Source organism: Lethenteron reissneri, chromosome 20 (assembly GCF_015708825.2).
Source record: "Lethenteron reissneri isolate LAM-NWPU_2019-01 chromosome 20, ASM1570882v1, whole genome shotgun sequence".
NCBI lineage: Eukaryota > Metazoa > Chordata > Hyperoartia > Petromyzontiformes > Petromyzontidae > Lethenteron > Lethenteron reissneri.
Window position 1 is genome coordinate 5607590 of NC_083798.1, and position 15144 is coordinate 5622733.

The 15144-nt window shown below is 42.1% G+C and overlaps 1 protein-coding gene across 1 annotated transcript in view; it reads left to right on the top strand.

Annotated features, from left to right (window-relative positions):
* The window catches only part of LOC133344630 (FYVE and coiled-coil domain-containing protein 1-like), a 58233-nt gene extending 44839 nt beyond the window's left edge, over window positions 1-13394 (top strand). The window contains 5 exon segments of the mRNA XM_061554652.1: window positions 4917-5006; window positions 7718-7928; window positions 10548-10592; window positions 10594-10658; window positions 11158-13394. Of these exon segments, the coding sequence (XP_061410636.1) occupies window positions 4917-5006; window positions 7718-7928; window positions 10548-10592; window positions 10594-10658; window positions 11158-11239 (493 nt within the window). The 3' untranslated portion in view covers window positions 11240-13394.
* Window positions 13395-15144: the final 1750 nt, after the last annotated feature.

Below are 15144 nucleotides of genomic sequence, written 5' to 3' on the forward strand. Positions count from 1 at the left end.
TTACTTGATACAGCTGTCGTGGCTGTGACGGTCCCACCTGAGGACGGAAGCTTGTGTTGCCTCCGAAACGTCGTGATTTTTATTTTATTTTACTTTTTAATGTTTTACCTACGTGACTTTACCGAAGAAACCTAAGAACATTGGTATTAAACTGCAAGCACATTACGATAAATATTTGTACGAGCGTGCATGCCACAATAACGCCGGTGCACAAGTCTCTCCACTCATGTTGTGTCAAGTGCATCGCTCTGGCTTCATCTTCCACCAATGCAGGGGGGGTGCCAGGTTTGGGAAGCCCGAGTCGCGTGTTTCACACGCAGAGACACTGCCATGAAGTGGTGGCGATGCACGCGGCCTATAGTCCAGCACTGGGGGGGGGGGGGGAAGCGAGGGTTGCTGGTTCGCACAAATGTTGTGACACTCCTCTTGCCGTGGGCGTCAAGGTGGTTCCTCCATACCCTGGCTCGCCAGCAAAAGGTAGTACAGCAAGTGAGCTCATGGGCTTCCTTTACTATCTTTATGGGGATCGGGTGTTGCTGCCCTCGCACGTGCGCGTTTTTCTCTGGGTGCTCCGGTTTCCTCCGACTTGTACAAACACTCGTCGAAAGTTGCCTGAAAACATCGTGAAATGATGACCCAAAGGCACGACCCTCCCTGGCTTTTCTGAATAATTAAGTAAGGAATTATTTATAATTGAGGGTTTATCTGTTTACACATCTCCCATGTAGTCCACACAGGTCGTTGTGAAAAGTGTTATTAGCCGTTACGGCCCGATTTGTGACTTACCGTTCTTTTTTTACCTACACCTCCATGCTGGGATCTCTCCTCCCTGGTGAATGATAGAGGCGTGACTGATTATTTAAGATCTGAAAGAAAAAAATCACCTCCTCGGCTACATCCTTTACACCTATATCATTTACTTAGTCTGGATTCCTCCAGTCTGCATAAAGATTCAGATTTTGATACTTTATTGTTTCACCCTTAACCATTATGCATTATTACCAACGTTGTAAATCGGTCAATCAGTTCCCTGGCTGGTGTGAGGAGTTGAGAATTCACCTCCCCGTCAATTGTTTTTATTTGTTGATTTCTGTACGTAATAGTTTTGTTCACGGGTTCCTTCTTTGGGGTTTGGCTGCTTTGATGTCAATTTGTGATTATTGTTCAGCATTGTTTCGATGCAGTTGCATGAGTGATGCCACGTAACATTAATTGTCGTTGATATCAGGGCGGTGCAAAATTTGAGTTCCCCAGCACAACCGATAACCTGTAAACAAAAACATGTTTTCGCAATGTTTGCCGCCTGTTTCTTCGGTTGCATAGAAACCGTGTGAGAACACCTGTGTGCCATTTGCGTGGCTTAAGTCTTGTGGCTCAAGTCTTGTGGCTCATGGCTGTGGTTGGTATCAGAAGTATTACAGTTGTGCAAGAAGAGTTCCTGGACACATTTTTTTTTAAATGTATGCAGTTTGTAAATAGAAATGGTTGAATGTTTTCATTTCATTTATTTGATATAACCTTGTGAGCTATTCGGCCCTTGAATCCGGGTGCAACCGCAACAAACAAAAACAAAAACATGAACAAGAAAACATCTTAACGTGACTATGTGACGATGTGCAAACAGAAAATCCAGGAATAAAATGGCAAAATATTGCAGAAAAAATACCGTACACCAATGCTGTGTGCAAAAATCCCAGTGGGATGCAAGTCAAACAACAACCACAAGACAACTTAGATTAAGGCCATCGGTCTAACTCCGTACTACAACAAACTTCTTTTTACACTTTCCAACTGAGCTTGACATCGCCACACGAAGTATGATGTCTCCTTATATATGTTGTCTGTGTGTTTATCTTCACCTCTCGGTCTAATTCCAGGTTTCCACCTCTCCCGACGGTTCTTTGTCTAAATTTGAGCTTTTGTTCTTTTCGAAATGCCCATGTTGCCAATTCATGTACAATAATATTCTCCACATAGAATGGCCCGGCTAGTAATACACAACCCATATTTGTGCCCGGTGCCAATTAAACTACAAATCATAAACACCTACCGAGTTACAAGATGCATCCCCAACCTTTGCTTTAAAATACATGGAAAATTGTGTGTCTTTATAATCTGGAGAATACAGCAATTGTTTATTAATTTGTTTAGGTAAATTGTTGGTCAAAACTAAAAAAAAATCTTCATGATCACACACATTGTTTTCAAACTTTATTGGGAACAGGATATTGTATTGGACAATTTAGAGGCGAACCATCACAAAGGCAAGCCGGTTATAAGACAGATATATGCATCTGGAGATGAATAATGAAGTAATTACTTTTAGACTGATAAATGCATATCGGCAGGAAGATATGCTGTCATTTTGGAAGATGGTTTCTGAAAATATAATCGTAGAAACAGAGGCATAAACACTAATAAATAATTATTAACCATCTCAGATTTGCGGATCATGTAGTCGATAGAACAACTATGTTTGTTTTCTACCTGATGACGATTGCTTGTGTTGCAATCGAAACGTCGTATTCTATTATTTAATTTATTTATTTTCTACGAGACTTTACCAAAATAACCAAAGAGTAACTAATGGAATGACATACAGGAAATTGAGTAACATGAAAAAGGCTCAAATCGTGCTCAAGATGAGTTGAGGAAGTTACTTTACAATGTCTATATTAATAAAAGACATACATTAGTTTGAATCCTACAAAAAACAACATTTCCGAGCAAGCGTTTTTCATTAATGTTTATCTGATTAAAACGTACGTTCAGTCGCGTGCTCTGTGCTTAATGGTGGCAACGTCGCACTTGGAAATTAGTTGCCACGTGCACAGGTCTTTGGACTTCCAGGAGTTGTGAACAGTTAATTTACTTACCGCATTGACGCATGAGAGTGCTTTGGGGTTTTTTTTTTGCACGCGCGTGTGTAGTGGGCACAAGCAGCACGCGCCCGTCTGTGAGTCAGTGCGAGCACGATTGCGTGCATTTCTTTTTACGCTTTCAAACTGAGCTAGACATCGCCAGCGCGCGTTAGCTCCGTCCATCTGGCCTTACGTCTGTCTGTCTCTGTAACGAGAGGTAATTTTAACTCCCACCAAGATAATCCATTATAAAGTAAACAATGGTTGGGTTGCTATTAGGGACTATATATATATGAAACTAGCAAGAGTTGATATGTATTAAACGCTTATCCGTTTTCCCGTGGTCGATGACGTTACATGTCGTGCCAGCTCAATACAATACAAGCTCAATACAAATGACGTGATCTCAAGACGTTAACTGTGATATCGTCTCCTTATCCACCTCGAACACAAATGTTATTCATCACCATCCATGATCAGTCCACTGCTGGTCGGAGGCTTTCCCAATCCGTGGCCATATCTCACATATGTGTGCGCTGTTGAAATACATCCCGACGCCTGTACACAAGCTGATTTCAATGCTCATTCTCCCCAGGTGTCGTACTCCTGGACACGTTCGCTATGTCGCCTCTGCTGTGATTCATAATTTTTTTTTATCATTGGCCATCATCTCTCCTAGCGTCATGTCCTGCCCAAGCGCACTTTTCTAAACAATTTGAATAATGTAATTATTCTGCGTATGTTCTCTAAAAATTTTCTATTACTTCCGAGGACATTCATTTTGGAAAGCGTTGTAAAATCCATGCTTGTGCGTGATTTTTTTGTCCGTTTTGAGAATTGCCATGAGTGCAAAGGTTGAGGTGTCATCCTTTTCAATCGGCGCTCACTGCAGCCATTGTTGCACATTCATATGATCTTCCCACGGGGATGAAAAAAAACTCCCTTGGTGTTGACTTAATTGGTTTTCTGAACACAGAAGAAGACCTGATGCAGGCAGTGATGAGAAGGAAACCTGCACTATTTGGACACACAGGACAGACAACAGGAAAATTAAAAGTGCGTTTGTTGTTTGGAAAAATGGAAGGAACCGGAAAAAGTGGGAGACTTCACAGAGAATGACTTGACAACGACATCAGAGATTGGTGTCAGATGTGGCCATTACTTGAGCATATTGACACAAGACAGAGGAAAGTGGAAACAATGACAAAATGTGCAGTGGACACCTAAGGGCTAATCTGCCCATGACTCGTGATGATGAACCTTTTGACCATTTAAAGAACATCCAACAGTTTAAACTACAGTTCATCTCTACGTTTTATAGCACTTGTCTAGATTTCCCACTCACCATGGCGCATCTGAAACGTATTGTTTCAATATGGGAGAATGTTTGTGGATATTTGCAAAGCACCACATTGTTTTTTATAGACAGCACCGTATTCTCCAGATTGAGACGCAGCTTCCCCCCCGCCCCCCCCTGTATTTTAAATAAAAAGTTGGGGATTCGTCTTGTAATTATTATCTGGAAGGTGTGTGCGTGTGTCACCAGATTTGGACAAGTTTAGTGACGCCAAGCATATATTTGGGGTGTGTCTTACTTCCAGGAGCCCATGGCGTGTCTCTACCCCAACAACGAATCTCTAATGTTCAAAACATGCGATTACTTTCATTTACAAACATTGAAAGTCCACCACTTCTCATAGCTATACAATTCATAACTTCCCTTTGCAAAATAAGGAAATTGTTATTCCAGGTATCCTATGCAATTAATAAACAGCTTCACACTGTTTTTGTAAATGTGTAAAATATATATATATATATACATGGGAAGTCTAAGAGGATGCAGCTGGTGATTGAAAACATGATACTGGTTTAGTTGTTAACTTGTGTGCAAACACACCCACGCACGCACATGTGACATCACAATTCAGCCCGAGACTATTGATTTTCCATCTTGGAACGTCCACATTGTTGATGATGATGATGGAAGTCACCGTAACGGGCTTTGGCGCCTTTAGTGAACTATAACGAGTTTTCATTCTTGTCCCTTGTACGCAGTGTCTCAATAGATCGCGCAGCGGAAGAGTCCCCGCCTGCCCCCTTGGCCTTGGAACCAGAGGTTCTGCTTCTCAAGAACAGCGACCCTTCGTGAGCAGTGCATTCCGCGTTCCGTGATCGTCAAAGTGGCCACTGCATGACAGTAGTTGTAGTTACTTTCATCCGAATTCACAAGAAGAAGGCAGTAGCTTTCATCTGCATCTGGTTTTCAAATGTCAGGAATGATGTGCGATCACACATCTTTTGTGCAAATGCTTTAGGTAAACTTGTTCATGAGAGGCTTTGTAATTTATGAACCAAATCTAAAGACATTGCCCAGCCATTTGCTGGACTCGGTTACTGTAATTGCACATTGAATGCACCGACATGTCAGGAGTATATGTATCAATTAATATTTGTTAGACTTATTATGTTGAGGGTTCATAATGCTGGCATATAAATGTTCCCAAGTTAAAGTTGAGTGCTTACAAGAACTATTTAATTTATAAACGTACAGCTCTATTTGTGAAACACTTGTTGAAGAGAGCCTCCCAACGCCATACTTCACCATGCTGGTCATGCAGGTGCATCTCTACTCCCTGCATTGCGGTCGGCTGATAAACTTCGCTCCGTGGCAGCCCACGACGCGCGATTTGTGCATGGTGGTCAATACTATCCAGGCTGAAACTTGCTTATCTTGTGAGATATGATGACATCGGCACACACTTGTGGTTTGGTTATTGGGTAATTAAGAATTAATTTTATGTAAATAACATTTTGCACTTGCGTTTGATTTGAGGGTGTGTAAAATGTAATACAATTGACGGTTTGAGCATGCCAGCAATATCTCAAGGTGCTGCTTTCACTGGTGTCAGTAAACACATTGACATTAACAGGACAGTTTAGGTACAAATTTCGATTTAAAGCTTTCGTGACTGCAGGGATTCATCTTCTTGGTTCTTTCGGTAAAGTCACGCAGAAGGGAAATAATAAAATAATAAAAATTTAACATAATAAAATACAATTTTTTAGTGAGATTTCTAGTGAGAATTGTATTTTATTATGGTTTATTTTTATTATTTTATTATTTCCCTTCTACGTGACTTTACCGAAAGAACAAAGAAGATGAGTTTAGGTACGGTTTATTTAAGAGAATTGGGTTTGTGAATCGGATGACATTTTCTTGCACACACCAACATTCCTCTGCTGGCCTTGGCGTGAACTCTGCTGAACTTTCATGAAAATGTGGAAAGATGAAATCACACTTGACATTTAATTATCCTAGGTCGTGTTGAGTCATTGCATGTGAAGGTGCGCACTTGGTATAGTTTGCTTAGTTGGTAAAATTAAATAGGCCCCCTGACAACGCATGGGGAAGTATAACTATTGTTTGTGCACAAGCCTGGTAATGTAAGTTTTGCTCATCGCTAATCCCAGGCTGTGCTGTCAAACTTTTGCTCTCGCTACGTTGACGTTGGTCTCGCTCCTGGCTCCTGCCCTGGTCTTATCGGGATGCCTCGGTGGCAATGTTAACTACCTCGCCTGCTATACAGGAGCTCATGGGTTCAGTTCCGACCCTGATGCCAGTATATTTGGAGTTTGCATGCTCTCCCTGTGGTCACATGGATTTTTCTCAGGGTCCACCGGTTTTCCATCCACATTTAGAAACGTGTCTAAAAAATTTGGCTACGATACATTGCCACAAGGTCATCCGACTTATTGAGCTATCATTCGTGACCGGGTCACTTCTGAACAAAGGATATATGGCTCAGTGGGCCTTACCTACTTTATCTAGGGCAATTTTACCGCTTAAAATAAGATTAATTGATTGATCTTGAAAAAAATATAGTAAATCGTTAAATAGTTGTCGGGCATGGCTGTGACGCCGCAATGCCACATGGCTCTTGTGTCAGCTGCCCACTTGCTTCGTCCCTTTTTAGTTGCTAAATACATTAAAGTTGTAAGTCTAGTATATTCCGTTTCATTTGATCATTGGGTTATTTTAACTAGAATCTATTGGCTCGAATACAAGGGCCTGCAATAGCATGTAAAGTTTATAAAGCTTCAGAGGTCGCGATGGCGTGGAGGAGGCCGTGATGGCGGGGAGGAGGCCACGATGCACTCACTCATTTTACACTGACTCACTCACACATCATACACTGGGAGTGTCATGCTGCCAGATATGGCTGCAAGTTTGGTCGTACATGTTATGTTTTTCGTTTATTGTTAAATTTGAATCAAAGTTCCTATGATTGCTGTTTTTACATTGTATTTTGTAGCTTTATTTTGGTGATTTCGAAGGCATACGGTTGAGCCATGTTTTTGCGGAAGTGCGGAATTGGCCTAATAACTTGAATCTGGGTTGTCTTATGGTCGTTGTTGTTTGTCTTGCATCACACTGGGATTTTTGCACACAGCCGTTGTAATACGGTGGTTTTTTTTTCTGTAAGATTTGCTGCATGGCTCACAGGGATATACCTAATGAATGAAACTTGAATAGATTCTTGCACAACTGCATTAGGCGAAAAGGTCCAAAGGCTGATGGATTTTATTTTGTATTTACGTCGTGGAACCGGACCCTTGTTTAATCACCAAGTCATTGCCCACAATGAACGTGACTAATAATAATGGAACGTAAGAATGGCATGTGGCCTTTATGTTGAAGGTTGCGTTGATTGTAACACTTCTCGCGGGCGCGTCGAAGGCCTCGTGCCAGCGCGCAGGCCACCGCATGGGTGGCACTAAATTGCACGAGGTCAACACGGCAAAGGGGTCAAGGAACCTTCATGAAGAACTTGCATCTTTCGTCCCCCTCCTCCAAGGTTTCATGTGCCCCTGAGTCCCGAGGATGTGCGTTGCTTCGGCGAGTTCCGGCGCGAGCTGCACGTCAAAGCGGGGGCCTACGCGGTCATCACGATGAACGTGACCGAGAGCGGCCTCAGCCTGGCCTGGGAGTTCTCTTCCGAGAGCCGCAATGTGTCTTTCAGCGTGGTGTGGCGTGACGGGCCCGAGCAGCCCGTGGAGAGTTCCGTGGTACGGAGCAACCTGCGTTGGCACAGACGCGCGCCACTCGATGGTGTCCGAGGCTAGTCATTGTGTTGAACCGAATTGTGCTGTTGGGAAAAAAAATGCACCCCCCTTATAGAGGGTTGTTTGGGCCGGTAGGATGTGGAACAAACAAAAAGAACTACTAAAATTATTTATGCAGAGACCAATAAGGGAGAGGGAGGCATTCACAGCTCTCGGGATGAGTTTTGTAATTATTGTTTACATTTTTAAGGGCCACTTTTAGATTTCATTCAGGGTTTTCAGATTTAGACTCGCATAATTTTAATTGTTCGCACAATGGAATAATTTTAATCATGTATCATTAATTATTTTTAATGTAAACTTCCATCAGTAAAACAGTCATTTAAATGTAATTTTTAAAATACTTTTTTCAAAACATTTCTGGTTTCTGAAAATCGATAACACATCCTTACCCGACTGGATAACAGAAGTTGCACATAATGATGTTTCGGTTAAACAACTGTATATACATGTGACAACAATATAGATACTGATATTATATCTGCAAAAATTATGTAGCTCAATGCACATATTCCATTGTGTATCAGTGATTTAATCGCTGTAATTCACAAGGCTCCCACACCACCTCGTAAGAGTTTTGCATGCAGCTGTGTTCAGGCTGGAGACATGAATCACACTTCTGAGTAAGCTACTTTCCACCACAGGATTGATGTCAAAAGGTTAACAAACATTTTTGTGGGACCAAACAACGTTGAACTCATTCACACGATCTTTATCCACGATCGATGCAGTGATCGACCTAGGCCTTCCCACGCTGTGCCCCCCCCCCATCTCTTACGGATCTTGCGATGCCGCAATCAATCTAGCCGTTGCAGACGAGCTGAATTCATTGCTCGATCTCCACAGTAGACACATCCTCTTCGACTTGCTCCGTTTGTTTGGCTGTCGCAGTCTTGACCAACCAGTCATATATATATATAAAGTCTATACGGAACTCTGTCGCAACCACAGGCGGCTGCCTGATGGTGCGTCATGCAGTCATGTTTATTGTCACATTTTTGGCAGTTTTTTTTTTGCACGTTTCATGGACTGCAACGATGTGCCAACAACGTTTTGTGTAGTTCTGCAACTTTTAAGTCTGTTCAAAATTATTGGCCAAAATATTGTTGCAACGTCTCCTCGATTGGCCCGAGGGAAGACACATTGGTCTTTCTCATAAGGTGCACTCATCATTTAACGTGGTGGATTTTCATGACCTGTAACAGCATACACATGTTCAATGTAACTAGCATTGATCTGTCATTAAATATGTAAAATAACACTACAGCTTAATTGGTTTTTGAGACAGAGTTATATTTGGAAAAAGAAACCATAATTTTACTTCAGTTGACAAGCAGCTTTGAAGGCAGCTTATTGCATCTTCTGGCTTGTAAGATAATATAATCAGAGAAGTCATGTCAACAAATGTTCTTATACTGTATCATTGTGGATTTACTCAAAGTAAACGTTTACTAAAAGCAAACATCATTTATAGATGTGTGACCACTACAGCTACTTTCATTATCTTGGCACTGTCACAAACCTTCTTTTTACTTTTGCTAAACAAACCTGGAATGTCACGCCTCCACGTGGTCCTGTCTTGGAAAATGCAGTTTTACAATTGTTTTTTTATTCCGTTTACAACAGGAAAGCATATTTATATAAAATGTGATTGATTAAAATCCAAGTTTAAAGTTTTATTTTGTTCAGCCAAGTGAGAGCTCAAGAGGCCAGGTTCATCGCGTTTGTAAGGAGGACTTGGGTCACCAAAGTGACAAAATATAAACAAGTGAAATGAAGTAAAACAAGTATAAATCAACCGTGTCTCAAAAAACAACTGTCACATGAGAACTCGCAGATATTGTGCAAACATAGAATCAACGCGATAGCGCAGGTCGGCTCGGGCACATTCATTTTTAGACTGATCGTAGTACAATTACAAATGAAGTTACAACCCTGGCATTGGTTAAATGAGCACCAACTAACAAGCATATTGTGTTATCTTCTACGGATTAAATATGACTTAAATAAATGTAATTTCCACTGCTGGATCAGGATTGTCTTAGGAGTGAAAATAGTCCAACACCAACATGTGTTTTTTTTAAGTGACGCATAGATTTCGATTTAAAGCTTTCGTGACTGCAGGGATTCATATTCCTGGTTCTTTCGAGAAAGTCACGTCGAAGGGAAATAATAAAAATAAAACAATAAAATTCTCACAACGTTTCGCTTGTGTTGCAATCGAAACGTCGTGATAATTTTATTGTTTTATTATTTTCCTTCTACGTGACTTTACCGAATGAACCAATAATATGTCGCATAGATTGTTAAGACTGTGGTTTTATCTTTCACACATCTTTATCTTTTGTATTCTCCAGGCATTTTGGGCAACACGATACGAAACACTGTTGATTGCACGTTCGAGGTGGGGAGTTTTAATGCGAAAGAAAATCGTGACAGACTGCTGAGCCTCCTTGGCTGCCCCCTTGGCACTTAAAAAACAAAGCGTCACGTGAAACGGAAGAGGGGCGAAGAGTGACAGATTTGCGTCGTGTGCTAAGCGTTTGGCGTGCGCATCTGCAGGTGCTGATTCCGCTGACGCGCTGCAATTCGCACCTGCAGCTGGTTCCAAGGCCAGCTGAAGGCGAGGAGGCCTGGCCTTTATCTGCTGATATTCGACAACAGCTTTTCACGGTAAGTCCCTGCACGGCTTTCCCGCCACTACAGGATAAGCGGTGGAAAAGTGAGCAACACGAACTCTGTGATTAGTACGTGCAGCCCGTGAATGAGTGGCCTTCGTATGACCCACGAGAAAAGCCCAATGAGACGAAATCTTTTTTTTGTTACAAATACAACCGAGTTAATTATAAGAGATATAAAATGTGTGGTAATTGTATGACCCGTTTCACTAAAAGTAGCCGGTTGTAACCAGCAGTGAATAATAAAGCCTACTTTGCATTTGTTATGGAGTGAAACATTTATCCCCCCCGCGCTATTCAAACAGCGTTTTCATCTTTTAGACGCAAGCTGTGGTTCCAGGTGTTAGTCGCAGCTGATGTCATCCTTTAAAACCACACAATTGGGCCCCCTGCAGCAATTAAAATTTGCAGGCGCACATCTTCCTGCTGGCGTCGGGCACTGACCACATGCTTCTCAATGCCTGATTTAACAAACCAAAAAATTCCCGCCTCAGATTTTACGGGAAGAAGGTGTCATACCACTTGACGGTCAGCAAAACGCTCATGTACGATGGCACTGACGAGACGGAGCCCTGATGAGCGCCATCGGCCGAAGAAGAGACCACCTGCTTAAGTATTCAACATCCACGCACCGCATGTTTCCCCGTGCTCGCGACGAACCAGGTTGTTTTAAACGATCTCTTTATCTTCCTCTTGCCATATGTTTGCGTTCGCATTGGGGCTTGGCCCATGGTTTAATTTTAACATGTTGTTGTCACAAACGCAGTCGTATGTGCAATTACAATTTTAACATCTTTTTCCCACCTTGACTTGTGGCTTCCTGCAATTGCATTCACTGGATTCGTTCGGTTAGCGCAGGGGTCGGCAACCAGCGGCTCCAGAGCCGCGTGCGGCTCTTTGAGGATTTCTTCTTTGCGTTAGTTGCATGCATTGTGGTTCTTGAAATAATTAGGTCTTTTTTTCCCGAATTCGAAAAAAAAGTCCCTTGTTATTTTGTTTGTCGACCCCTGAGGTAGCATTTTAGGCATTTCTGTATGTCAACGCCCGTGTAGAAATGGGAGAATCGGCTTATGGGATAATTATTTTAAGCGCATATGGGCGACCTTCATGCTGTTGCTCTTCAATATACCAGAGTCTCCGCAATAACAGGGGATACGTATTTTTCCATACTGTCATTTTATCCATTTCGTGTGACCCTTGGAGAATGAAACCTACATCATCTAAAAATGACAGGCATTTTACTCTGTGGTAAAGAACTGGAAAGTCAGCTGGTGTTATCACATCCAACAATAGGACAGCCACGTGTAAAATGAAGGAAAATACACTTTTAAAAGTTTGTGTGGTGTTAACAATCCTGTATATGTAAAACATTTCTCGATACAATGCACATTTCAAATAAAAGCGTGGATATTCAACAGCTTGGACGCTTTTACAGCTGGTCCCACTGTTAATTAACATTTGTCCATTGATCAGCACTAGCAAAGCACTTGCCACATGATTCAAACGAGGGAGGTTCAATCTGCGTGCAAACTATGCACATCTGTATCGCATATGACTAAGTGTGCTAGTGTAGTGGTTAGCCTGCCACGAACCCAGCAACCCGAGTTCGATTCCTACTCATGGCCAACACCAATGACGAGTATCTGACTGGTCCCTGGCCTCCCCTAGGTCCACTCAGCCTTAAATGAGTTCCTGGTGCGATGTGCAAACATTGCCACTGGGAAGACAAAGGCAGCTGGGCGTGGTGCTGGCCACCCCACCCCCTTCGTGTGCCGTGCCGGCCTTCATAGGTGCTCACTAACAGCACTTGCCCCTACAGTCTGTTCAGGCTACCGGGGGATGTTCGTCTTTGTTTTTGTACTCTCATGGCAACATTGTGAAACTACTTGTGTGTCCATCACTACGTTAATGTTAAGAAATGCTGCATCAGTTTTTAAACTAAATATATCCTTTGTGTGTAAAACAAATATAATAATAATACGTAGCTTAAAGCTGTTAATCGTCTGGACTTTATGCTGCATGTTTTATGAACTGATGTTTTGTCGTCGTTGGATGATGTGCATTGTGTCAATGAGAGACGAGGTTCACGTGGCAAATCGGATGTGGCCCAATGGACAGCCAGTTTACACAACTGCTTGCAGAGATGGCATTTGCTGGTGGGGCATGGTACTTGGCCAGGTCAAGGAGCGTACACATTTGCTGCGATCGTTCTCACTGTTAGATAAGGCTCATCAGTCCTCGGCTCCGAGTCAAACTCGGTCGTTGTACATTGTGCATGTGGTTGAAGATACGAAACGTAGGCGTGGGGAGCCACTTGCTTTTCAACGTATGAAAACAAAATTCAATCGGTACAATACTCTTACGAAGAGAAATATGAGTAAACAACAAAGTACATACGTGCGTTTGTAAATGTGCAAACGGAATATGTATTGTATATAATTTATATCTTAGTATATCTGGTATTTTAGATACAGGCACGTGATATACTTTTCTACGTGTGGAACTTTATGCGAGTCATTTGCAATCATTTGTGAATTTTACATAGATACTTTTTAAAAGTACCGTTTCTTGCACTTGTTTATGGGATTATACTACCTGCATGATGGTCTGTTGGTGAAATATGTCTTTGTTGATCGTGTTATTTTTCTGTCACATAACACGTGTGCAATGACTTTTTTTGGCCCGTTTTACTTCAGTTTGTGTGCTGCTTCGAAATAAAGTCTATCCAGGACGTCGGTGTTTGGACTTTCTTTGTGCATTTGTGAGTCTTAGCGTCACGAAGAAAATGCAATCGAATGTGACAACACAAAACATTCAATTTCATTTCGAGTTCGTGAGAAATGAGTGCCGTTTGAGAGTGGTGTCAAACTGTCGCCGATGTTTCTGCTTCCAGGGAGTTGCCACTTCGAGAAAGACCCTTTTCCTGATAGCCCCCCCCCCGCCCCCCCCCGCTGGAGAGATTGTTCCGGAGATTCTAAGCGCAGTATTTTCTACCGCTTGGACAGACATTGTTTTTGCACTTTGGCAATGTATTATTTAGTCAGCAAATCGGTCGTGCAGTCCGTCTCCCAGGACGATGACCTCTCTTTGCATTGGCGAGGCTAATCCGTCGGCATCTTGTACGGTTGTTGTGTTTGTTTCCCGTGAGTTCGGCCGTGACTCGCAAGACCGGGGTTTGAAGGGCACTACCTTAGTGTACAACAAATGTAGCATTCGGCTTAAATATTCCAACGGATTGGCTGCGGATGTTGCGAAAAAAGTTCAACATGTATGAAGTTCAACATACATGTATGGTAGTCGTGGGTATGAGACCCTATCACCAAGGCAAAAATGAGTTGAATTATCAGATACATTGCTTAAATATATACTTTACAGTAATTAGGCAGTGTTCGCAATGATGTAATACTCAAAACACCATCATGGAACATCATAGCTTTCCTTGTAATAAATTAATCCTTTATGCATCGAATTAACATTGTTCAGGTATTAAATTTGACAAATGTGTATTCATGCTTAAATGGTTAAGATATTACCCATCTCCATTGGAAATTATAATCGGTGACGTTTTGGGCAGTAGCCATTCGAGAGCACCGATTTTTGTTGTGCATCGCCAAGTTATATGTTTACATTGTGTATGCTTTAGTAGGTGTATAAATAGAGCTGGACAGTTCTCCTGATTCCTCACCTGGAATCACAATCCTATTCTTAGAATAAAATATACTTCTTCACGGAATTGTGCAATCAACGGAATGTTGAAATTGGGTGGCGCAGTGGTTAGCGCTGCCCTTTGAACCCGGCTGCCCGAGTTCGATTCCCGCTCGCGGCAAACGGTAACGATTATTTCAACCGGTCCTAGGCCTTCCCTAGGTCCACTTAGCCTCAAATGAGTACCTGGTGTGGTGTGGAAACATCGACCACGAGGGAGACAAAAGCAACCAGGTGTGGTGCTAGCCACCCACCCCCTCATGTGCCGTTTCTGCCTTCATAGATGGTTGCAAACAGCACTTTCCCCAACAGTCTGTTAAAGGCTATATGGGGGAGCTTTGTCTTTTGGGGGAGCACACAGCCCGATGTGGTGTTCAAACAAACAAGAAGGGCCAATTTGGCCTGGGCAGCCTCATGGAATTGCCGTTGAAAAGTATGGCCATAAATGACGTCACGCATCTGGGGGGGGGGGGTCAGACATTTGTGACGAGGGGGGGGGGGTGAGAAATGTGACGTCACATCAAAATGCGCAACTTTAAATAAATATAGAATTGTTATAACAACACTAATTTTGATTAATTTTCATTATTAACTATTTGATTATTATATTCTTGGTTCTTTCGGTAAAGTCACGTCGAAGGGAAATAATAAATACAACTTTGATTATTTAAATTTACTAAGGTCACCTTTTATTTATTCCATGAAGGAGCATACATTTTGACCATTTTTTGAATGATTGTTATTTAACATTTTGATTATAATGATTCTACCAGGGC